The sequence below is a fragment of the Microtus oregoni genome, unplaced genomic scaffold (assembly GCF_018167655.1).
Source record: "Microtus oregoni isolate MIOR12 unplaced genomic scaffold, Mior012 000107F_001, whole genome shotgun sequence".
In the NCBI taxonomy this organism is placed as follows: Eukaryota; Metazoa; Chordata; class Mammalia; order Rodentia; family Cricetidae; genus Microtus; species Microtus oregoni.
In genome coordinates this window covers 1-25,753 of record NW_024544723.1, presented here as the reverse complement: position 1 = coordinate 25,753, position 25,753 = coordinate 1, and the positions used below count along the sequence as shown (strand labels likewise).

The following is a 25,753-nucleotide window of genomic DNA, read 5'->3' as shown; positions in this document are numbered from 1 at the left end:
CATTCAGGATAGTGTTTTCTATTTCTATCCATTTTCATGCAAAATTCAAGATGTCATTGTTTTTACCCCTTAGTAGTACTCTAGTGTGTATATATGCCACAATTTCTTTATCCATTCTTCCATTGAGGGACATCTAGGTTGTTTCCAGGTTCTGGCTATTACAAACAATGCTGCTATGACATGGTTGAACAGATGCTTTTGTAGTATGATTGGGTATCTCTTTGGTATATTTCCAAGAGTGGTATTGCTGGATCCTGGGGTAGGTTGATCCCGAATTTCCTGAGAAACCGCCACACTGATTTCCAAAGTGGTTGTACAAGTTTGCATTCCCACCAGCAATGGATGAGTGTTCCCCTTACTCCACATCCTCTCCAGCAAAGGCTATCATTGGTGTTTTTAATTTTAGCCATTCTGACAGGTGTAAGATGATATCTCAAAGTTGTTTTGATTTGCATTTCCCTGATCGCTAAGGAATTTGAGCATGACCTTAAGTGTCTTTTGGCCATTTGAACTTCTTCTGTTGAGAATTCAATGTTCAGTTCAGTACCCCATTTTTAATTGGGTTAATTAGCATTTTAATGTCTAATTTCTTGAGTTCTTTATATATTTTGGAGATCAGACCTTTGTCTGTTGCGGGGTTGGTGAAGATCTTCTCCCAGTCAGTAGGTTGCCTTTTGGTCTTGGTCCTAATGACAGTGTCCTTTGCTTTACATAATCTTCTCAGTTTTAGGAGACCACATTTATTCAATGTTGCCCTTCTTTTCTGTGCTACTGGGGTTAGACGTAGGAAGTGGTCTCCTGTGCCCATATGTTGTAGACTAGTTCCCACTTTCTCTTCTATCAGGTTCAGTGTGTTCAGATTGATATTGAAGTCTTTAATCCATTTGGACTTGAGTTTTGTGCATGGTGATAGATATGGATCAATTTTCACTCTTCTACAGGTTGACAACCAGTTCTGCCAGCGCCATTTGTTGAAGATTCTTTCTTTCTTCCATTGTATATTTTTAATTCCTTTATCGAAAATGAGATGTTCATAGGTTTGTGGGTTAAAATCTGGGTCTTCTATTCGATTCCATTGGTCGACTTCTCTGTTTTTATGCCAATACCAAGCTGTTTTCAATATTGTAGCTCTGCAATAAAGTTTGAAGTCAGGGATGGTAATGCCTCCAGACGTTCCTTTATTGTATACGATTGTTTTGGCTATCCTTGGTTTTTTGTTTTTCCATAAAAGTTGATTATTGTTCTCTCAAGGTCTGTGAAAAATTTTGTTGGGATTTTAATGGAAATTGTGTTGAATTTATAGATTGCCTTTGGTAGAATTGCTATTTTCTCTATGTTGATCCTACCCATACAAAAGCATGGGAAATCCTTCCAATTTCTGGTGTCCTCTTCAATTTCATTCTTCAATGCCTTAAAGTTCTTGTCAAATAGATCTTTCACTTCCTTGGTTAGAGTTACCCCAAGATACTTTGTGCTGTTTGTGGCTATTGTAAAAGGTGAAGTTTCTTTGGATTTCCTCTTTGCTTCTCTATCCTTTGTGTATAGGAAGGCTACTGATTTTTTTTTGAGTTGATCTTGTGTCCTGCCACATCACTGAAGTTTTTTTTCAGCTGTAGAAGTTTTTTGGTAAATGTTTGGGGGTCACTAATGTACACTATCATATCATCTTCAAAAATGAAAGTTTGACTTCTTCCTTTCCAATTCAAATCCCCTTGATCTCCTATAGTTAGAACTTCAAGCACTATCTTGAAGATATATGGTGAAAGTGGACAACCTTGTCTTGTTCCTGATTTTAGTGGCTTTTTCAGCATCTAATGAAACAATCATTAGGTTTTTTTTCTTTCAGTTTATTTATATGGTAGATTACATTGAAAGATTTTCGTATATTGAACTAACTCTGCATCTCAGGGGTGAAGCCTACTTGATTATAATGGATAATTTTTTTAATGTGTTCTTGGATCCTGTTTGCGAGAATTTTATTGAGAATTTTTGCATCAATGTTCATGAATGAGATTGGTCTGTAAGTCTCTTTCTTGATTGGGTCTTTGTGTAGTTTTGGAATCAGGGTAACTAGCTTCATAAAAAGTTTGATAGTGACTCTTCTGATTCTGTTATGTGAAACACATTAGGAGTATAGGTATCAGCTCTTCTCATCAGGTCCTGGGCTTCTTTTGAGTGGGAGGTTTTTTTTTTTTTTTTTTTTTTTTTTATAACAACTTCTATTTCCTCACAAGTATTCAAATTGTTCACCTGGTCTTGATTTAATTTTGGTAAATGGTACTTATCTAAAAACAAGTCCATTTCTTACATTTTCCAACTTTGTGGCATATAAGCTTTTGTAGTAAGATCTAATGATTCTCTGAATTTCCTCAGTGTCTGTTGTTATGTCCCCCTTTTTCATTTCTGATCTTGTTAATTTGCATGTTCTCTCTCTGCCTTTTGATTAGTTTGGATAAAGGTTTGTCAATCTTGTTGACGTTCTCAAAGAACCAGCTCTTTGTTCTATTGATTCTTTGGCTTGTTTTCTGTGTTTCCATTTTGTTGATTTCTGCCCTCAATTTGATTATTTCCAGTCTTCCACTCCTTCTGGGTGAGTGTGCTTCTTTTTTTTTTAGAGCTTTCAGCTGTGCTGTTAAGTCTCCAATGTGGGCTTTCTCCGTTTTTTTAATGTGGATACATAGAGCTATGAACTTTCCTCTTAGGACTGCTTTCATAGTGTCCCATAGGTTTGGGTATGTTGTGTCTTTATTTTTGTTGAATTCAAGGAAGACTTTAATTTCTTTCTTTATTTCTTCCCTGACCCAGGGGTGGTTCAGTAGTTGACTATTCAACTTCCAAGAATTTGTAGGCTTTCTGTGGGTTGAATTATTGTTAAATTCTAACTTTGTTCAATGGTAATCCGATAAGACACAGGTGGTTACTAATATTTTTTTTATCTGTGGAAATTTGCTTAGTTACCAAGTATATGGTCAATTTTCAAGAAGGTTCCATGAGATGCTGAGAAAAAGGTATATCTTTCCTATTTGGGTGGAATGTTCTGTTCTCTAGATGTCTGTTAAGTCCATTTGATTCATTACCTCCATTAATTCTCTTATTTCTCTATTAGGTTTCTGTCTGATTGACCTGTCCATTGGTGAGAGAGGAGTGTTGAAGTCTCCTACTATTAGTGTGTGGGGTTTGATATCTGCCTTGAGTTCTAGTAATGTGTCTTTCACATAAGTGGGTGCTTTTATATTAGGGGCATAGATATTCAGGATTGAGACTTCATCCTGATGGATTGTTCCTGTTATGGGTATAAAGTGTCCATCTCCATCTCTTCTGATTGGTTTTAGTTTGAAGGCAGTTTTGTTAGAAATTAGAATGGCTACACCCGCTTGTTTCTTAGGTCTGTTTGCTTGAAAAACCTTTTCCCAACCCTTTACTCTGAGTAGATGTCTGTCTTTGTGGTTGAGGTGTGTTTCTCATAAACAGCAGAATGTTGGATCCTGTTTTCGTATCCAATCTCTTAGCCTGTGCCTTTGTATAGGTGAATTGAGTCCATTGATATTAAGTGATATTAATGACCAGTGGTTGTTCACTCTGGTTATTATTTTTTTTCCTTTTTTGGTGGTAGTTTATGTGTTTCCCTTCTTTGAGTTGTGCTGGTGAAGGGTTGCTAGGTTTCTGAGTTATTGTGGTCATTGTTGGATTCCTTGGTTTGTGATTTTCCTTCTATTACTTTCTGTAAGGCTGGATTTGTGGCTACGTATTGTTTAAATTTGTTTTTATCCTGGAAAATTTTGTTTTCTCCATTGATGTTGAATGAAAGCTTGGCTGAGTATAGTGGTCTGGGCTTGCATCCATGGTCTCTTAGTTTCTGCAGCACATCTATCCAAGATCTTCTGGCTTTCATGGTTTCCATAGAGAAGTCAGGTGTAAGTCTGATTGGTTTACCATTATAAGTTACTTGACCTTTTTCCTTTGCAGCTCTTAATATTCTTTCTTTATTCTGTATGTTTTGTGTTTTGATTATTATATGGTGAGGGGATTTTTTTTTTTGATTTAGTCTATTAGGTGTTCTGTATGCTTCTTGAACCTTCATAGGAATATCTTTCTTTAGGTTGGGAAAGTTTTCTTCTATTATTTTGTTGAATATATTTTCTGGACCTTTGAGCTGTAATTCTTCTCCTTCTTCTAACCCTATAATTCTTAGGTTTGGTCTTTTTATTGTGTCCCATATTTCCTGAATGTTTTGTGATGAGAATTTGTTGGATTTGCTATTTTCTTTGATCAGTGCATTTATTTTCTCTATGGTGTCTTCAGCAGCTGAGATGCTTTCTTCTATCTCTTGTATTCTGCTGGTTATGCTTGTTTCTGTAGTCTCTGTTCATTTACCTAGATTTTTCATATCCAGCTGGCCCTCGGTTTGTGTTTTCTTCATTACCTCCATTTCAGTTTTCAAGTCTTGAACTGTTTCCATTATCTCTTTGATTGTTTTTTCTTGGTTTCCTAGGGTATCTTTTCCGGATTTACTCATATCTTCAAACTTTTTGTTATTCTTCTCATCCATTTTGTTAAGGGAGTTTTTCATATCCTGTTTAAGGGAGTCTATCACTTTCATAATGTCAATTTTTTCTACATCTTCTGGATTAGGGTGTTCAGGTCTTCCTGTTGTATGTTCGCTAAGTTCTGGTGTTACCATGTTGTTTTTCAGATTGTTGGAGGAATTCTTGCATTGACGCGTGCCCATCTCTTCCTTCAAATGCTCTCAGGTGGATCTTCTGGTACAGGATCAGGGCCCCTTGCTGTCCAGGGACCTTGCAGACAAAAGGTCTAGTTTGGTGCCTGCAAGCTTAGTGAAACAAAGGAACTCCTGCCCGGTTGTACTCATCACCAGGTCCTGGCCCAAATACAGGCTGAGCTGGGGGTGGGGGGGTCTTATGTCCCCGGAGAAGGTACGGGGCGCCTGTGCAGAAGCTGGGATGGGATAGGAAGAGAGAGTCAGTAGCTGGGGAGAGAAGCCCCTGCAGAATGACCAGAAAGATTAGGGGGTTGAGGAATGTCGGCTCTCCATTTCTGGGGCAGAATGGGGCTTCTGCCACCAGTCCGGAACACACTCACCCCTCCGTTGGATATTCTGGTACAGGATCAGGACCCCTTGCTGGCCAGAGAGCTAGCAGACAAAACCTAGAATAGAACTTTTGAAAATCTCACAGAACTGTAAACTTTGAACATTGGGGTACCATCAATGCATGATGATTTTGTGAGATAAACAGAAAAGTAAAAGTGATTGAAAAGCATCACATGGTGAAGTGGAGGAAAGTAGGATCGAACTTCTATGTAGTGACTTCTATATACTTAGCATTACTTAGAAAATGTTTTGTATTATAATGTGCACTACTGACTGTAATGACTATCTGTGTTTTCTACAGAGGTCGACAGTCACACTCTATCTTCTCATGACAGTAGAGAGGACAGATGTTCCCCAGGCACATACGTGGTACTCATCAAGCAGAGTCCCAGTTTTTCCTTTTACCGGCTTTGAGATATCTGCTCCACTCTTAACCTTCCACCTCTTTTCTCCATTAGAATGATAATGTTGTATGTGCGAAATAAAATAGTGTTTATAACATGCATGCACAGACAATTCTAGGATTTTTTAAATTTATTTAAGAATTTTTTTAATGCATCTTATAATTTTATGAGCAATTCTTGGCCAGATTTAATTTGAGGGTGGTGAGATCTCTTAGAACTTTCTGTGCTTTTGTCATGGTATATGAATTTCCTGCATTTCACATAAGAAGTCAGTCAGATTGTACTCATACTCATATGTGTGTATGAGGGGGATTGGTGTGTACATGACTCTTCAACGATGGCAGTAATTAATACGAGCTCATGACAAGGACATTTCATTAGCAACAAGTGTGTTTATTAAACACTGACTAAGTAAAAGTTTTGTTTGAGAAATAGAGAAAAGTGATTTTTAAAGTTTGGTCCCGCAAAGGATCCATGAGGTATAAAGATTGATAGTTCAATTTCAAAAATAATCCTAATTTAAAATAACGCTTAATAATCTCTAATACAAAGAACTCCAAAGTGGAATCAGAGAAATTTAAAATTATTAAAGTAAACTGTAATATGACTTTCTTTGGTAGACCAGGAGGGCTACAAAGTTTGATATTTTGATCACATGTATAAAAGTTCCCCAGGGCTTAGGATAGGGTTCTTTGCATAAAGTGCTTGTGTAAGATGAGAACTTGAATTATGATCCCCAGCACCCATTTGAAAACCCCTCACTCCTGCAGTCTCAGTGCTAAGAAGCAGAGACAGATGGACCCCTGGGGTCTACTGGCAAGCCATTCTAGCTGAAACCCAGAGCCCCCAGGACCAGTGAAAGACACTGTCTCAGAAAATAAGATCCTACTGAGGAGTACATCACAATGTCAGCCTCTGACCTCAACACATCACCCTCACAGGAAAGCTCACCTGCTCCTGACACACATATACATCACACATCTCTGTCACACACACACACATATACCCACAGTTCCCCATTTCATTCACCAATATTTTCCATCATTTGAATAGGAGATTGATTTTATTATGTATTAATTATACAAAGGAACAGATTTTATTATAACGTTTGCATACACTCATGAAATGTGCTCTGATGATAGTCACATACACCTGGTAACCTTTCTAGGTTTCCTCTCTCCTTCCCTTTTTACACCCTAAGTACTCCCACTTCTGTGTCCACACACCTTCTCCCAAAATTATACACTTATAAAAAGGGGGGGATACTTGTCTTTTGGGTCTGACTTATTTTGTTTGGCACAATAATATTAAATTCCATCTAGTTTCATATAGACCACATGATTTGGTTCTTCTTTATGGCTAGTTAAAACTCTGGTGTGGATATATGCTACACTTTCTATATCTATGGAATGAATTTAAATGTAAGAGTCCTATTTTGATTTGGGCTTTCATAAAATTTGAAATATCTTTACAGGGTTGTTCAAAATTCTACTATTGTAAAACTCTTAGAAGAGAGATGTATATGCCTTTTTAGTGGTATATTTGGAAAAGAATGTCTTGGTACTTTCTCTTCTCTGTTATATTGTTATATTGTTTTTTGCTGATATTTTATCCCACTATACACACAGTCTATCTTTCAGTACATAAGACTTTCTCGTTGTGGAAAATTTGTTTAACTGTGCAAAGATGTGTTGCTGTTTTTTACCTGATTTGTAAAAGGCGCCTTATTGTTCTAATAAAAGCTAAACAGCCAATAGCAAGGGAAGAGCTATAGCAAGGGAAGAGCTATAGGTGGAACTTCTAGGCAGGGAGAATAAGTAGGAGGAGGAATTTAGGATGAGGTGGTGTCAAGGGAGAAGAGAAAAGAAAAGGAGACAGTGGGTAGATTGGCCAGATAGACAAACATGGAAGATGCAGCAAAGTCAGACTTACAGAATAAAGAAAGTTAAAAAGCCCTGAGACAAACCGTAGATGAACAAAAACAACTTAACATTAAAAAGCTAGTGGGGCAAAGCCTAAGCTAAAGCCAAGCATTCATAATTAATAATAAGTCCCCATGAGAAGCTGATAGGAGGCCCAAAGAAAATGCCAACTACACTTTCTCTTTGGACATATACCTTAAGAAGTTCTGTCAGTCCTTGCACATGATAGTATATTCTCAAACCTAAACATTATCCAGGTCTAGGTGGTGTGAGTAATTTAGAATTCCTCAAAATATTATATAGACTTTTGACTCCCATTTTATGGACTTTGAAGTATTCTATGATTCAAACTAAGTCAGCAGTGTTTCCTCAAAAAGGTTTTATGAAATTTCTGAAATGATAGATGATTTGTTGTTAACTTATCAACCAAGTGTGAATAATGGATTCTTCTTTTTGCTAATAAATATACTTTGCTTGCTCTCACCACCCGTGTGTGTGTGTGTGTGTGTGTGTGTGTGTGTGTGTGTGTGTGTGTGTGAAAGAGAGAGAGACATGTGCGTGCATATACAAATGATTTCGTAAGCTTCACTACTTTATGTTTTGCAAAATTAACTTTAGCTGTTACTTACCTTTGGGTGTTAGTGTGATTTTTTTCTTTTAACTATCATTCATATACATTTAATTTTTTGTATGGCATGATATATTGGTTTTACCTGTACCCGCATTATTAGATTGTAAATTCATTGAACAGAGGATCCCTGATTTGTTCAATCACTACTGCCCATGATACTTAGTACTTTGAATATGAATAAAACAGTTACGATAAGCAGGTAGTCAAGATGGTTTTGTGGTTTTTTTTCCAGATTTGGTGCATTTGACTTGTGTGTCTTCTAAAACAGCAAGAGAAGATTTAGAACCAGTAGTACAGAAATTGTTTACTCCATATACAGAAATGGAAGCAGGTAAGAAAATAGGGCAGTTGTGGTGGACAGTTAATGTAACATGATATTCCCCTTAGATATCTCAGGAACTGAACTGAGCCTGAATTAAAGTTCAGTATTTTAATTTTTTTATTCAGCAATTACTCCCACATATTTACTAAGGATTTTGAACATAGTCATTGCACAAAGAAAAGATGTGCAGTCTTTATTGTTAAGGGAAAGTACTCACACGTATAGACAAAAACCCCATAATTATCAAATGCACATTTATATGCATACATACTCACATGCCTGAGAAAGGGGAAGTACTGTTGGGAAATTTATTAATTAATTTTGGTAGTATTACAGGCACTTTTTCATAGCTATATTTCTTTTGCAGGATTTTTATGAAAAATATATAGTTCTTTATAAAATGTGTATTTAACTTTCAAAAGATTAAAATATTAATTGGCAAGTATATAAGTCCTGACTATAATTATCTTTAAAGTGCTATATGCCAAATACTTAGCTTTACAAATTGTATCTGTTTCTGACTCATAGTTAAAGAATACATTTCCACTTTGAACTTTTAAAATCACCTCACCCATAGTACGGTACACCTAGTAGCTCTGAGTGGAAAAAAATATTGCATATATAATATGTGAGTGATCAAAAATATAATGTGATAACTCTTCTTCATGTGTGTGAAGTAAAGGTCATTTTCATTAAAGCATTTTTGTGTTCTCTAGATCCCTTTCACTGTCTTCCCTTCTTACATTGCAGTGTTCTTTAAATGATACATTTATTCAGCCAGCCATTTGTTTTTATTCCTAGTGTTTATGTATTTCGGTCTCCTGTGTGTTGACTACTTTCTTAATGCAGAGATGATACAGAGTGAGATATAAACATTTACATATAAGACACAGTGTTCTATTTATACCTGCTAATGTCATTTCTTTTTGAAACCCCCAGTTGTATAAATTCTTTCAATCTGAAAAACTTCATTTGAGTTTAAATTTAGTCTATTTATGTATATTTTTCATTTGAATGTATTGTATGAATGTTTGAGTTACTGTTAAAATTTTGATTTCTAACTTATAATATATACAACCATATTCCTCAAACTAATGTAGAGTCTTCAGGCTTTAATTGCATCTGTATCTTGCTCATAACCAAGATTATCATTTTCATAGTGTCTCCGTTATAATTGCAGTTTATCACTGTGCCACACAATACACTTAACATATCATTATTCCTCACTTTTTAACTACATTTAATTTTCTGGTTTACAAAATCAAGCTGGCGGAAATTGCATGTTGGCTAACTAGCATCCACTAGCCATTTTAGATTTTTAAGATTAACCTTAATGGTTCAAGTGATCCCGGTTTGAAATGATGTATTGTTTGGAACCCCAGGGAAATTCTTTAGCAAGAACTATGCCAGAGGGGTCCTCAGGTGCACCGAGGCACTGCAGAGCTAGTTTGCACTGACACATAGGCCTTTTGATCATCAGGATGAGGTAGTGGTCATATTTTAATTAAAATGTCAGAACAAATACTGTTGGAGTTATTGAAAATGAATCACCAGATAAAGTGAGCACTGGGCCATGGCAGGTCAAAGAGGCAAAGTCACCTGCAGAAGAGAACTCAATTCATTTTCCTGCCTAAATGAGGGAGAAGCAACTTTGCGAGCAATATGAACTTTTCATACATTAAAACACATTCTTCTCTTGCAGAAGCTTGTATGTCTACAGGCTTTTATTGTCTTTTGGTTATTCGGCAATCATCTGAAACTTTGTGGTTTAGAGCATTGTCAATAATTTTGCTGAAACATGTAGCAGCAGAAGAATGCTGTGTGGCCTTGTTTGTTTCTCCATGGAGTTCAACATTCTCCATGGTGTTGTGCATTCTGAACCTTTATGAAAATTAGCCTCATCACCTTACAGGAAAGTTCGTTTCCTACAAAGGATGGTGTTCTCTTTACCACTATAAGACTGATTGACAGTGTGTGTTTGGGGGTGGCGGGCAGATTGTGGTAAGGTTCTGAAGACAGTACCTTATCTTTCTTACCTTTCAGGTTCATGAATAGCAGCCAGAAGTATTCAGACTGTCCTCTCCAAAGAAATCATTGTACTCATACCCACCCACCAGGCTCCTTTAAGCACATCAAATATCTCTAAATCTTTGTCTATGTTTTAGTCTAAAGAAATATCAGATGATTTATGCTTAATGAGCCTCATTCTATAGGTTAAAAAATCAGGTCATTTCTTACAATTCATTTTCTTGTGTAGGGTCTAGGTTATCCTTGTAAACATTGAGAGGTGATAAACTGAGTGCTATGCGGGTCTCACTGACAGAACTGTACTGATTTCTTATTTTACCCAGAAATAGAAGATTTTTCAATACAAGGTAAAGCCGGAATTTTGTTAGTACAGTATGTATAAATGTCTAGAATCTAGTATTATCATAGCATCATCTTCTTTTTATTTTTTTAACCCTCCAATCTGCCTGGTTTGTCGAGTTGCCTCATTTATTGTAATCATTTCTATCTCTAAGAGCAATGCTTCCTAAAAACAAATTCCCTTCACAGATGAGTGTGAATTTGGTGGCTTGTAAGGATATTAACTGTACCAGGAAAGCAAATGCCATATCTTAATTTCTGGTTTTTATTTCACTTTTATATTCCAGGGCTTATGCAGCTTAGCTAAATGATTTTACTTGTTTCCTGCCCATGGCATGTACCTAGAAACATATCTTGCTTTTATTTGGTTTGCCTTCACTGATTTTCTTTTCCCTCTTTATTCAGTACATACACTTGTTTAATTACCACAAAATCTTATTCTCTGTCACCTCTTACCTCCTTAGTCTAGCATGTCATCTAATTGATCTGATTGAAATGAGCTATTATTTAGTAGCTTTAGTAGTTTTAACTATTATTTGCTTCAGAGTGTATATTGTTTTTCCAGCGCTCTCTCTCTCTCTCTCTCTCTCTCTCTCTCTCTCTCTCTCTCTCTCTCTCTCTCTCTCTCTCTTTCTATCTCTATCTCTCTGTCTGTCTCTCTCTCTCTCTCTCTACCTCCAGCTGACCTCCAAGAAAGATGAAGCAATTACATGTCTCTTTGAAGGTTCTAAGGTCAAAGCTTGATGGCTCCCTTGTATCCAGACCATTGATCTTCAGACTATGTCAATTTTCACTTTCAACAGAGTTGCTTGTTAAAGCCTTAACCTTTGTGAAATCTCTTTCCTAAAATCTGTTGAACTATTCATTTCAGCTGTCTTGTATTGAATGAAAGCTGTCCTCAAAGGCAGAGAACACTTATGAACTAGAAGATAGGTTCACCTAATATTTACCTAGATATGACCTGGGTCCTACTAAAGACCTTCCACACCTTAGCTCATTTTCCTGCTGTGGTGTTTGATGCCATTACACATAGATGGCATTTCCCCGCAGTGTTTGATACATGATGCAGAGGTTGTGTTTTTAAATAAATTCTCACAGTTTAGTGAAGCTAAACTCACTAGTCAGTTTAATAAAACTCAAATGAAATTAACTATGAAATACCGTTTTTTTACAGCTTTTGTTAATAAGTAGTTTTTGCTGTGTAATGTGTCTCTGCATGAATTAGTGGTCCCTCAGACTCAGATCTTAGCATCAGTATGAGATTCATTTCCTTGGGGCTGGAGAAAAGAATCAGTGGTTAAGAATTTCTGCTCTTCCTAAGAACCTGGCTTCAATTTCTAGTACCCACATGGCAGCTCACAACTGTCTCCAGTTCCTGAGGGATTTTTATGCCCTATTCTAGCTTCTGCATGCAAGTGGTGCACAGCCAAACTCCATTCAAACCACTACCTACCCACATAAAATAGACAATTATGATAAATTGAAGACTCCTTATAAGAGCACTTCTTTCATTCAGTTCCTTATCTTTTCACCCTAATAATTATGAATTATTCAGGGCAAATAAGAAAATATGGCATATAGCTCTTCCTACAGAAGACGTATTTAAAATTATATAAAATTTATTTATTCTGGGGCCTAGGGCATTCTTATTAATTGAATGATATATTTAGCTAAAATTGTTCTACATTGTTTACTAATTCAATAAGAACAGTAATTGAATAATTACAACTTTAACATTTTCTTGATGATTCACACAGTGTCTCACAGAGTTTCACTACTGTCATAAACATTCCTTATTACCATTATGCAGACTTTTGACTTTTTGGCAGAGTTGGGCTAGAGAAAACTATAATCGATACATGTGATAACAGCAGTTTTTTCTGTCTTCAACCAAAGAAATTTTAATTATAACATTTTAAAAGAAAAGAGGCAGAGGAATGATCATTACTATAATAAGAAATGAGCTGTAGGAATTGAGATTAACAAGATTGAACCTTTCTATAAACACTTTATATTTTCATTATGGAGAATATTACCAAAATGCATTCATAAATTATTTAGTGAATGTATTTTGTGTGCCAGGCCCGGTATTAGAAGAAAATGTTAAATACAGGGGAATCAGAACTAAGTCTACTCCATCTGTATGTCCCCAGATCTTATGTCATTGCCTGACATGCATAATGGATGCCTGCTGCTCAGAGAGAACTTGTACTCACAATGACATTTGACCTAGTGGCCTCATTTTTTTGCAAATTCCTTTTGTTGTTTGCCATTAATTTTGTGATCCAGTAACATAAAGCATTAGAGTGAGAGTTAGTATATATCATTTTAAATTCTGTATGTGTTATTTTAAGTAGTATTTTTAAAGCTATTATTCATATGCCATAAAATTTTCACATTTCAGGTGAAGCTCCAAGTTTTAAAAGCTATAGTCATAGAACTGTCTAAACAGCTGTAGAAACAACTGTAAAACACTTCTGATTCTGCCCTCTGCCAAAAAATTTTCATATCCATAAATAGCCACCTGACCTTTGTCCCCAACCCCCTTCCCTGACCTCTAAAGTACCCATTAATTCCTATCTCTATTTGCTATGCTTTTGTTTATTCTGAATAATATCAGTTTATATGATTGTCATCTTATATGTATATACTATTAAGTTACTATATAGCATTAAGTTGTTTTTCTATCTGAAACATGATTTATGTTATCTTTTCACTTAGGGGAGATAAATTAAGGGTGGCTAGGATTGTAAGAACTTTAATATTTTGTTGCATCCATCCATTCATTCATTTTTGTGTGCATCTGTAGGCATTGGTCAGAGAACAATTCAGGAATTGTTTCTCTCCTTCCATCATGTGAGTCCCACACATGATGGCACACCAGTCTTCAGGCATAGTAACCAGGGTCTTAACCTGCTGAGCCATCTTGCTAACCTTTGAGAATAATTTCTAAAATCTACCTTCTTCTGGACTGAAAAGATTTCATTGTGTGAAATGCCATATTTCACCTTAGAGTTTGTGTTTTCACATTCAGTAATTGCTTATTTATTTATTTTTGTATTGAGAAAAGCAAGAAAAAAAAAACAAGTTTCCACCTCCTCCCAGCCTCCCATTTCCCTCCCCCTCCTCCCACCCTTCTCCCCCTCCTCCCACTCCTCTCCCCCTCCCTCTCCAGTCCAAAGAGCAGTCAGGGTTCCCTGCCCTGTGGTAAGTCCTAGGTCCTCCCCCCTCCGTCCATATCTAGGAAGGTGAACATCCAAACTGGCTAGGCTCCCACAAAGCCAGCACATTGCGTACAATCAAAACCCCGTGCCATTGTTCTTGGCTTCTCATCAGCCCTCATTGTTCACCATTTTCAGAGAGGGGCATTTTATACTCATAACAGGAACAGTTCATCAGGATGAAGTCTCAATCCTGAATATCTATGCCCCTAATATAAAAGCACCCACATACAAAAAAGAAACATTGCTAAAACTCAAGGCAGCCATCAAACCGCACACACTAATAGTAGGAGACTTTAACACTCCTCTCTCACCAATGGACAGGTCAATCAGACAGAAACCTAACAGAGAAATAAGAGAATTAATGGAGGTAATGAATCAAATGGACTTAACAGACATCTATAGAACATTCCACCCAAATAGGAAAGAATATACCTTCTTCTCTGCAGCTCATGGAACTTTCTCAAAAATCGACCACATAGTCGGTAACAAAGCAAACATCCACAGTTACAAAAAAATATTTGTAACCACCTGTGTCTTATCAGATCACCATGGATTAAAGTTAGAATTCAACAACAATGCTACCCGCAGAAAGCCTACAAACTCAGGGAAACTGAACAGTCAACTACTGAACCATACCTGGATTAAGGAAGAAATAAAGAAAGAAATTAAAGTCTTCCTGGAATTCAATGAAAATAAAGAAACAACATACTCAAACTTATGGGACACTATGAAAGCAGGCCTAAGAGGAAAGTTCATAGCACTAAGTGCCCACTTAAAGAAAACAGAGAAAGCTCACATTGGAGACTTAACAGCCCACCTGAAAGCTCTAGAAAAAAAAGAAGCAGACTCACCTAGGAGGAGTAGAAGACTGGAAATAATCAAACTGAGGGCTGAAATCAACAAAATAGAAACACAGAAAACAATCCATAGAATCAATGAAACAAAAAGCTGGTTCCTGGAGAAAATCAACAAGATTGACAAACCCCTATCCAAACTAATCAAACGGCAGAGAGCGAATTTGCAAATTAATAAGATCAGAAATGAAAAGGGGGACATAACCACAGACACAGAGGAAATTCAGAGAATCATTAGATCTTACTACAAAAGCCTATATGCCACAAAACTGGAAAATGTAAAGGAAATGGACACTTTTTTAGATAAATACCATATACCAAAGTTAAACCAGGACCAGGTGAACAATCTAAATAGACCTGTTAGTCACGAAGAATTAGAAGCGGTTATCAAAAACCTCCCTACCAAAAAAAGCCCAGGATCAGATGGTTTCAATGTGGAATTCTATCAGAACTTCCAAGAAGAGCTAATACCTATACTCCTTAATGTATTTTACAGTATAGAAACAGAAGAGTCATTATCAAATTCCTTTTATGAAGCTACAGTTACTCTGATACCAAAACCGCACAAAGACTCAACCAAGAAAGAGAATTATAGACCAATCTCACTCATGAACATCGATGCAAAAAGCCTCATCAAAATACTGGCAAACTGAATCCAAGAACACATCAGAAAAATTATCCATTATGATCAAGTAGGCTTCATCCCAGGGATGCAGGGCTGGTTAAACATATGAAAATCTATCAATGTAATCCATCATATAAATAAACTGAAAGAAAAAAATCATATGATCATTTCATTAGATGCTGAAAAAGCATTTGACAAAATTCAACATCCCTTTATGATAAAAGTCTTGGAAAGATTAGAGATACAAGGGTCATACCGAAATATAATAAAAGCTATATACAGCAAGCCGACAGCTAACATCAAATTAAATGGAGAGAAACTCAAAGCCATCCCACTAAACTCAGGAACACGACAAGGCTGTCCACTCTCACCATACCTCTTCAATATAGTGCTTGAAGTTCTAGCAATAGCAATAAGACAACATAAGGGGATCAAGGGGATTCGAATTGGAAAGGAAGATGTGAAACTTTCGTTATTTGCAGTAATTGCTTATTTATAAAAATATTTTCTATAAAGTCTAATCATGACTTTGTTCGTATTTGGCCATATAGTATAATAAATTATGATTTTCAATTTGATAAAATTTATTTTTACTTCCAGAAAATGAACATATTGAAAAGCCAAGGATTCTATGGGCACTGTATTTCAATATGAGAGATTCATCAGATATCAGCAGAGATTGTTATAATGATTTACCATCCAACGTTTATGTGTGCTCTGGCCCAGACTGTGATCTAGGAAATGATAATGCAGTCAAACAGGTACGGCATGGCATTTCTTAGTTTTGTATTAAAAAAATTGATATACTGGGATAAGTGAGTGGTTTTTATCCTCCTGGGTAGAGGGGAAAGAAAGTAGTAAAACATCTTTCTTTTTCATTTAATAATCATTGGCTTTTTGTCTGTGAACTACATTGCTACCTTAAATACTCTATCAACTGTTTTACCTCCTTAAATTGTATAAGGAATTATAAAGGCTTATTTATGAGAACTACTTTGAGAATAAATAATGAAAATTTTAGAAATATATATTGCTAAAATGAATTTGAAATGCCAATATTCTTAAATATTGCTTCTAATAATTATTGGATTATTGGTGCATATTTAAAAAAAAAATGTTGTTCTCCAGGAGCCTAAGCCATTTCCAGGAAGGTTAGAACAAGCAAAGTATGTAAGATTTTTTTTCTTTTTCTTTTTGTTTTTTTTTTTTTTTCTTTTTCATGACAGGGTTTCTTTATGTAGCTTTGCAACCTGTCCTGGAACTCACTCTGTAGAACAGGGTGGCCTCAAACTCACAGAAATCCACCTGCCTCTGCCTCCTGAGTTTTGGGATTAAAGGTGTTCGCCACCAACGCCCGACATATGTAAGATAATTTTACAATGGTCTCATGCATTTCTTAATCTTGGAGAGAATGAGTAATGTAATTTTACGTAATGAACATAACACCATTAATGTTTTGACTCAAGCCAGTGCCTCCAAAGCTGCTGTTATAGTTGCCAAAAAGTATGTTAAATCCATGTGGACAATTCTAGGTAGAACGGTGAAGAAGGGCACACTTATTTTAGATGCCAAAGGTACACTCTGATTCCAGTAAGCAGAAGATTCTTAGGACATATTTTAAAAACCCCCTTTTTACCTTGATAGGAAGAAAAGAAGAGAAGGCATGCTTTTAGGCAAATGTGGAAACTTTTGTCAGGTCCTTTTGGTACTTTCATCATTTAATCAACAAGTCAATAATTTAATGATTTTTAGTAAATTTTGTTCTTCGCAATTCCATGTATGTACTTTGTGTGTTCTAAATACTCTTTTACCCATTCCTATTTCCTTGCCAACCATATCAGTAATCTCCCCCTACACACACACACACACACACACACACAGAGAGAGAGAGAGAGAGAGAGAGAGAGAGAGAGAGAGAGAGAGAGAGAGACTGACTGACAGACAGACTGACAGACACCCTACAAATCTCTTTCCCTGTTTACCAGCTTTGGTTTTGTTTAATGCCTCCATACAGTTTAATTAAGGCCAAGTATGTAACCGTAATTTCAAAACTAACCTTGAGGACCTGAACTAATTAGTATGCAATGGGTTACTCTGCCTCCCCAGTCCTAGAATCTATTGGTTACCAAAATATATGCAGTAAGTGTAGATCACCTTCAGTCCCATCTCCTTCTCTGTACCTGGCAGTTATGAGGGTCTAGCTTCTGTGAACACAGCTGTTATGAATTCATGGTTGCCATGGCTATATCTTTCTTACTTAAAAGATGGTATTTCATGTCTTCTTTCCACCCCCTTGTCAGCAGTTTCCTGAGTTTTATGGAATGTGTGTATGTGGGTGGGGGTGACTCTAAGACCACAGAAGACATGAATTCAATTATATTCTCACCAGTAGCAGCGATCTTTTAGTACCAAGTAGTTTTATTGAATCCTTAAAATACCCTTTCGTCACAGCAATAATGTATGAATAGTGATGCAGCCTTTTGCTATAATTTTATAAGTCATCATTAGAGCCTAATATTGGTCTTTGAAAATTATGCTAGACCCTGAGCAATGTCACACAAACAGGGAATTACATCTCGTACCCATAGCTTAAGATTTGCATTTATGTCTTAAGCTAATAATGTTGTTTTTACTTAGTGACCCATTTTTCTTGAAAGAAGAAAATTTTCAAAAACCCTTTATCTAATTAACTTTGGTTAGGCTGGTATTTTTTCTGAGTAAACAAAACATTGTTTAAACCAAAATAGGAGAATTTTAAAGTAAAGATTTATAATACAAGTGCTTTTATATATATACTGTATACTAGAAGATTACAGTTAAAAGGCAATTTTTCAACACAGTAGTTTGCTTCACAGAAAGGTAACTTTCATGGGTTATATGAAATATAATGAAGAAAACAGCATTAATGTTTAAATACTCACTAACATGTTATATCTTATATCCACTTGAGGAAAAGTATGCTTTCTTTAAAGAGCATCAGTAATATTTATACATTGCCAATTTATTTGGATAAATTAAGCTCTAATTCCAGTATATCATCATGTGATTATATGAGTTACCTATTGCCAACTTCTGTTTTCTAATTAAGGAAAGTATTCATGAAAGCTCTCAGAATATTATCTTGGCTTTGCCTATATAAATTACACAGGCTCCTGCAGTGTTGTAATATATTTCTTTTTCAACTAAAATTCTACATTTTAGCTTTTGGAAATTTTGTTCCTTTCTTTACTTCATATTGCAAAGAGATTGAATATGTGAATCTGACTCTCTTGTATGCATATGTGACAGCTTATGATTCTAAGATGCACTGATGACTTACTAATAATACTTCTGGATCTGACTTTAGAAGCCTCCAGTTCAGTATGCGTAGATCTTAAGTGTTCTAACTACAAATATCCAAAATGATATCTGTGGTTGGTTTTATTTTTAAGTAACATAAAAAGTATTTCGAATCATTATGGCATTTTCAAACAAAACTTAATTGTTGTCACTCTGAGTTTGAGCCTTTTTCCTTAATATACTTTCCAAATTCAAGTGAAAGCATGTTTTATTTCATTTGATTTTGGTAACCATTGTACTATGTATGCCAAGATGTCACTATATATACATACACACACACACACACACACACACACACACACACACACACACACACACACATATCCAACTAAATGGTTAAATTTTTTAAGTATATACATAGGAAATGTTCTGTTACAAAATATGTGTACACTTGAAGCCTACCTAAAAATCAAATTACTTTCAAATCCATATTAAATTAAAACAAATGGCTATGTGGGGTAAAGGTGCTTGCCATAAAAGCCTGACAACCAGAGCTCAAATCCCATAACCCAAGGTAGATGGAGAAAACCAATTCTGGGAAGTTGTCTTCTGGCCTCTACATATGTACAGTGGCACATGTATACACACACGCGCGCGCACACACACACATACACACACACTAAAAATAAATAGTTCAAATCAACTTTAAATGTTTCTATGATTCTGTCATTACCCTTCCACCAAACTCCCAGAATAGTGAAGGTCAATATTTAGGTTGTTCAGCCTGTGTCCTCCTCATTGCAACTTCTCAGCTCTGCCATTAAAGAGAAAACGCAGATATAGATAATAGGTAAACTAATGAGAATTGTGTTCCAATAAATCTTTATTTAAAAAAAATCAAGAGGTAGTCTGGGTTGGTCCCTTGGGCCATAGATGGTCAAGTTTTGACCAAACAGATAAAGCAAGAGATATTCTGGGTTGGACCTTACGGCCATAGGTGATTAACTTTTGGCCAAATAGATGACCTTGCATATGTATTACAGAAAAGAGAGAAGCAGTATAGGAAATCAGTATGTTCTTTAACACCTTAAAATGACTCTTCCTCACCAGTTGCCAAAAATAAAAGCCCCCTATCATGATACAAAGCTTTAACTAACAGTAAGGTGGATTATTGCAACTTGCCACATCTATTATATTTATTATTAGTATCATGTTTGCTATTTTATTCTCTTACCTTGTCCTACTAAACTCAACCACATGTACTGGTTAAAACGTAATTACATAAATTTTTAAAGATGTGATTTTTTTTTATATAATGTCACAAATGTACATACATTTGAAGCTGATGTTCAAAAATTAATTTGTCCTTTCATCCTTGTCTAGGCAGAAACACTCTTCCAGCAAATCTGCCCAAATGAGGACTTCTGTCCAGCCCCACCAAATCCTGAAGATATTGTCTTTGATGGAGACAGTTCACAACAAGAAGCATCAGAATCCACTGTTATATCAGAGACCAACTCGGAGACTCCCAAGGGAAATACAGACCTGGGATACCCAGAGGAGCCCTCTAAGTAGTGGATATGCATTAGACTTACTATCCTAATTTGAGAATTCTTGGCTTCATAGTCCTGATGGATGGAGTATATGAAAACTTAGAAAGCAACAACTAGTAGGCAAAATTACAAAACGAAATGAGTCCTAGAAATCTAAAGGGCAATTTTCTTCAAAGAAAGCATTTCTGGGAAAATAAAACACTTATAAAGCACATTGACTTGCCTATTTGAAGATAACAAACCTGTGAGATTAGCATTCCTGGGAATGTAGCTATGATGTTAAAGGGATCCTATGCATTGTAAGTAATTATGTGGTATTCACATAAATTTGCCACATCTGGAGAATCAGCTCTCATACTTATTTTGTTTATTTGAATTATATTTTCATTCTGGGTATGATATAACAGATAAGAGCATATGTAAATACAATAGAGTAAAGCTAAACTATCATAATCTGGCCAGAAGCCTATATTTGGAGTAAAAGTTGGTTTTATTTTATATGTTAAAAACTGAAAATGTTAATACTAAGGTGTTTAGATGATTTGCTAATCATGATTTGTTAGTAAGTAGTGACTTTGGTGTAATATTATACACACTGGCTAAAGTTTAAAGATGAAACGTAAGAATAGAAGCATACATTTGGATAAGATCAGTGATCCTTCATGATTCTACTAAGTCAGAGTAACGGAAGCACTAACCTTGTTCACAGAACTAATTTTGGTCATGGCTATGCAACTTAAAATATTGGGCAGCTTGTTTAACTTCTTCAGTTTCTGCAGATTTAAAGAGGACTACTGTGCCTAGTGTGTCAGAATAGTTATGAAGCACCATCCTTAGAGTGGCTCCTCTGGAAACACACTGTTTGGAACTTTCCCATTGGTTGACCTGTGGGTAAATATCAAACCAACCTCACGATCACAGTGTTACATGTATTGCGCTAAATTTTTAAAATGCAGCCTGGTGGTGGTGGCACACACCTTTAATCCCAGGACTCGTGAGGCAGAGTGATTGTGAGGATCTCTGTGAGTTCAAGCCCAGCCTGGTCTACAAAAGCTAGTTCCAGGACAGCTAGAACTGTTACACAGAGAAACCCTGTCTCAAAAAACCAAAAAAGAAAAGAAAAAAAATTAAATGCAAGTCTGTTTCCTAAACTCATTAGTAGCAAGTGGATTGGTAGTTTTTAAAGACTTTAAAGTTTTTAAAGTCTTAGAAATATTTTATAAATTCATATTCCTCTTCTGGCAACTAAATATAAGATCATGGAAAACTAAACAGAATCTGGCAGTTAATATACTGTAATACACTCTTTACATGAAAACATGAGGGCTATACAATGGCAGCAAACTTATTTGCAATGCCTGTATTTAAATTTCTCTGAGCTCTGATGGTCTACTTTCTTTGAGCAATAGTTTGGACCTAGAACTGCCTGTAAATAAATAAACAATAAATAAACCCAGTTTCCTGTCAGGGAGCCATGGCTCCAGTGAACAGCACAGAGTTCTTCATGTGCAGCTGGTTCCTGGCCTGGCCAGGTTTCAGAGAAGATCTCAAAGGAAACTCCCAGCAGAGAGTCTTGATAAACAGAAAAATCCAAGGACTGTTGCTCTTGCTGACCCCTTCAGATTGAATTGGATTGAGAACAACAGGGAAAGCGTCCCAGACTCCCAGACTGCTCTTCTCAGGCTGCCTGCACTCCCGCTGTACAGCCCTCTCCTCTGTAGTACCCCTTCCCTTTTGTAATGCCACACAAATCAGGGACAGATTCACATTATGACCTACTTTGTCACAAAGCTTCAGCTCTTCAGTCAGCTGTTGTTTCCTGAAGCCCAACCAGGGCATGCACTAAATGCCAAGTACATACCTGTACTGCACCAGGTATTGGTCCTGCCTCTCCATGCCAGCAATAGAAAAGTTTCTCTTAGATGAGAGTATTAAGTTGGAATACAATCACAGTAAAGTTGCACCAATAAAAATGTTCTACTTTGTTATAATATCTAGAGTTAAGGATTCCTAAATACAGCATGCACATTTATCTAAGGAGACAGGCTCTTAGATAGGCTAAGAGTAAATAGAAACCTCTGGACACTGCAGCTATGTAAATTGTTGAGCAACTGTGTTATGCTTTCATGGCCTAGCTCATACTGTATCTTTTTCCATTCCTTTGATGACATCAAAACCAATTGCTCTTCCTGGCCATTTACTAAATATATTGTTGAAATGCTTAAAGCTCCTTAAATACCATGAAACTTTTTTAAAATTGTGGACAATTCTGCCTATTTCCTGTCACCTCAGAATGCAATACGAAACATTTTAAGAGCTTTTTCTTGTTTTCTTAATTACTGCAAGGAAATACTTGATTTTACGGTTTGAAGTTCCAAACAATACCAACAACAAACATTAAGATAGTGTTGTAAAACCGTAAATCTAAAGTCATATGAAGAAAATTGTTGTTTTACATAATGCAGATGTTTCAGTAATTTCAAATTTGAAAGTTGCTGTAATCAAAGAATTTATACTTGTATGTTCAAAATATTTAAATATGCATGCCTGTTTCTTAGTAACCAAAAATCCTATCATTAATTTAAGTGATTGATATCAGATCCAATAACTAATCCTATGTTGCTTTTGTATATTTTTTCTAATTGGTGTGCCTGCCCAAGAAAACATAAATAATAGATGTCACTTTCTATTTTTCTATAGTAAAATGGCCACCACGTCATGGGTAACTTATAGAATAGTGAAAATTTCTAAAATAATATCAATTATAAAGTTGATTGTTGACAATTATTAATTTCTGACAAGATTGTTTCTAGATTGTTTCTGTCTTCAATTTTGTTTTCTAGTTCCTAAATAGTAGCAATCATTTAAAGAAATTTAAACCATTTTCTTGCAAATTACTTATACACTGTTATTGGTATTAAATAATTTGTCTTTTGCTCAGTAAACTTTCTTATATGTATTTGAAAAAGCATGAATATATAATTGCATACTGTAACAGGGAGTTTTCAGAGGAAATAAAGACTTTCAATGCCTTTCCACTGTAATGGCCTATTTCTTCATGCTTGAATTTTGTATATAGGGTTAGAGATGCACCTCAGTGGTAGAGACTTTGTTTAGCAAAGTCTACCTACTAGAACTTTTAGGAGTAGATAGCCTGTTCTATCGCACTTCCACTCCTCATCCAAGGTTCCCTTAGCTTATAGTCAACTCTGCATGTGTTTGATTATAACTTAATAAGGATTCTTTAATAGGAGACTGACTTAATGTATATTGATTGGTATAAAATACTAATCCCAAAAACAACTTTTAAAAATATATAAGTGTTGGATGGTGGTTGCACACCACTTTAATTCCAGCACTCAGGAGGCAGAGGCAGGTGGATCTCTGAGTTTGAGGACAGCCTGGTCCACAGAGTGAGTTCCAGGACAGCTGGGGCTACACAGAGAAACACTGTCTCAAAAAACATGTGTGCGTGTGTATGCCAATAACTGAAAGGTTGTCTTGGATCTGGGTTACTTTTCTGCTCTTTTACTGCTATTAAATAATTGTCAGCTATGTGTTTTGTTTAATTTGCAGGCTTCTACCTACCCACAGTGGTAAATTAGTATGACAGACTACCAAACTGAGTGGCTTTGGTTTACTTAGCAAAATATTCTAGATACCAATATTAATGTCACTATCAAGCAAAAGTCGATAGTAGTTTATCCTGAGATCACTGTTACGGAGGCTGTGAGGCATACATAAGCTATGGCTTTACAGTACGTTGATCACCTACAGCCTGCTTTCACATCTTAGGAGATCCAAAATGGTTTTTCATGTTTGGTGATGAAAACTGGAAATACTTGATTCTCTTACAGCTTATTTGCAGTAGGAAAAATTATTGCTTCTGTTCTTTGTATGCAGAAATAATTCATTAAGCTATGGTTTTTCTTGAACGAAATAATCAAAGATTACTGATATTTTCTGTCAATTCCAAGTAGTTCATGAAGTTCCTCAGAACATATAGAAAAGCTAATCTAACCAGAACTCTTGCAAAACAAGCAATTTTATCTGTGAGATTATTAATAAATCAAGTCTTTGAAAGCTAAGGTTGATTGAATTTTTAAACAAGTGGCTGTGTATCCTTCAATCACCTTGTTGCTCATAGAGTATTAAGACTCTTTTAAGAAATCCTGTGATATGTTCGAATTCTCTTTAATTATAGCTGTTTAGGACACCAAACAGTTTAACAGTGGCTTTCCGAGTCACATTTTGAAGGCCATGTTCTTCCCATTAATGCAGTTTTGCTATGGACTCCAGTGAGAAATTCCTCCTCTGTGAGTTACTGTGTCTCCTCTATCTGGTGATGAGGATTCAGGATTCATTTGATAGGCCATCAGTCATTAGAACTTGAATCCTAGGAGACTGTAGAGTCTTTTTGCCGATCTCTCTAAGATTTATTCTGGTAATTCCTATCAGTGCTAATAGGACTTGCTCCTGTAGATCTTCTTTCTATAAAGTGGACAATCGAACCCTAAAAGAAAATTAGCTAGTGATATACACTGTCACGGATCAAGAAGTAGCACCGAGTAGCTCTACTCTAGATTTTCCTGTGTGGTGGGAAAGCGTCAGTGTCAGCAGATTGTTGATAGAACCTGAAAGGCTCTTGATTTTCTATTTCCGTTTTAATACATAATAGAAACTTCCTCTTCTAAGAACTACCAATATAAGTTTTTCTCATACAAGAGAAAACTTTTTTCGATTTTGTTTGTTGGTTGGTTATTGCTTGTTTGTTTTTGTTGTTTTAAGCAGTATCTCACAACATATCTCTAGATGGTCTAGAACTTACTATTTACACAAGATTGGCCTCAAACTCACAGATCACCTGCCTCTGCCTCTTCAGTGCTGGGATTAAAGGTGTGCACTACCACATCTGGCAAGAGTAAACGCTCAAATTAATATTTTGAGAAGTTCATACATGAGTACTATATGTCACTTCTGATTCCTCCTAATGCTATGTCTCTGTCCACTCTCAAAATCAGGACATCTTTAATTATTGTTACATATACACACTGCACAACCTACAGAGCCCATTTAGTGTTGCTTATATGTGCTAGCTTGGACCACTTGGGACTGCCTAACCTATCAGAAAGCTCATGCCCACAGAAAACCAATAAATGCCTTCTCATCACTCATTGATAGCCTGTAGCTCTCTATGTAGGAGTGGAACCTTGTGAAATTTACACATTCAGTGTTGGCATGTCAACATAAATATTGGCACAAAAGTGAGTGCGGACACATGGGGAAGTTGGAGGGAGGGGTCACTGCTCTCTAGAAGTGGGACCTGGAGAGAATGGAGTTGATAAATGGGGTGGGCCAGTCTTCTGCACCAATTTTATTCAGAGCATCAGACAATTTATACACTGAGCATAAAGAGAAAACTCATGAATAATGTTCTCGTGGGTTCAAGTTGTGTACAGTTG

General features: G+C 36.1%; 1 protein-coding gene across 2 annotated transcripts in view; it reads left to right on the top strand.

Moving 5' to 3' along the window:
• LOC121443457 (rab proteins geranylgeranyltransferase component A 1-like) overlaps positions 1 to 20,997 on the top strand; it is a 33,801-nt gene extending 12,804 nt beyond the window's left edge. For both annotated transcript variants that reach the window (XM_041645208.1, XM_041645209.1), the window contains exons 2-4: positions 8,300 to 8,398; positions 16,060 to 16,220; positions 20,122 to 20,997. In XM_041645208.1, the coding sequence (XP_041501142.1) occupies positions 8,300 to 8,398; positions 16,060 to 16,220; positions 20,122 to 20,313 (452 nt within the window). In that variant the 3' untranslated portion in view covers positions 20,314 to 20,997. The remainder of the gene's footprint in view (positions 1 to 8,299; positions 8,399 to 16,059; positions 16,221 to 20,121) is intronic.
• The last annotated feature ends 4,756 nt before the right edge of the window (positions 20,998 to 25,753 follow it).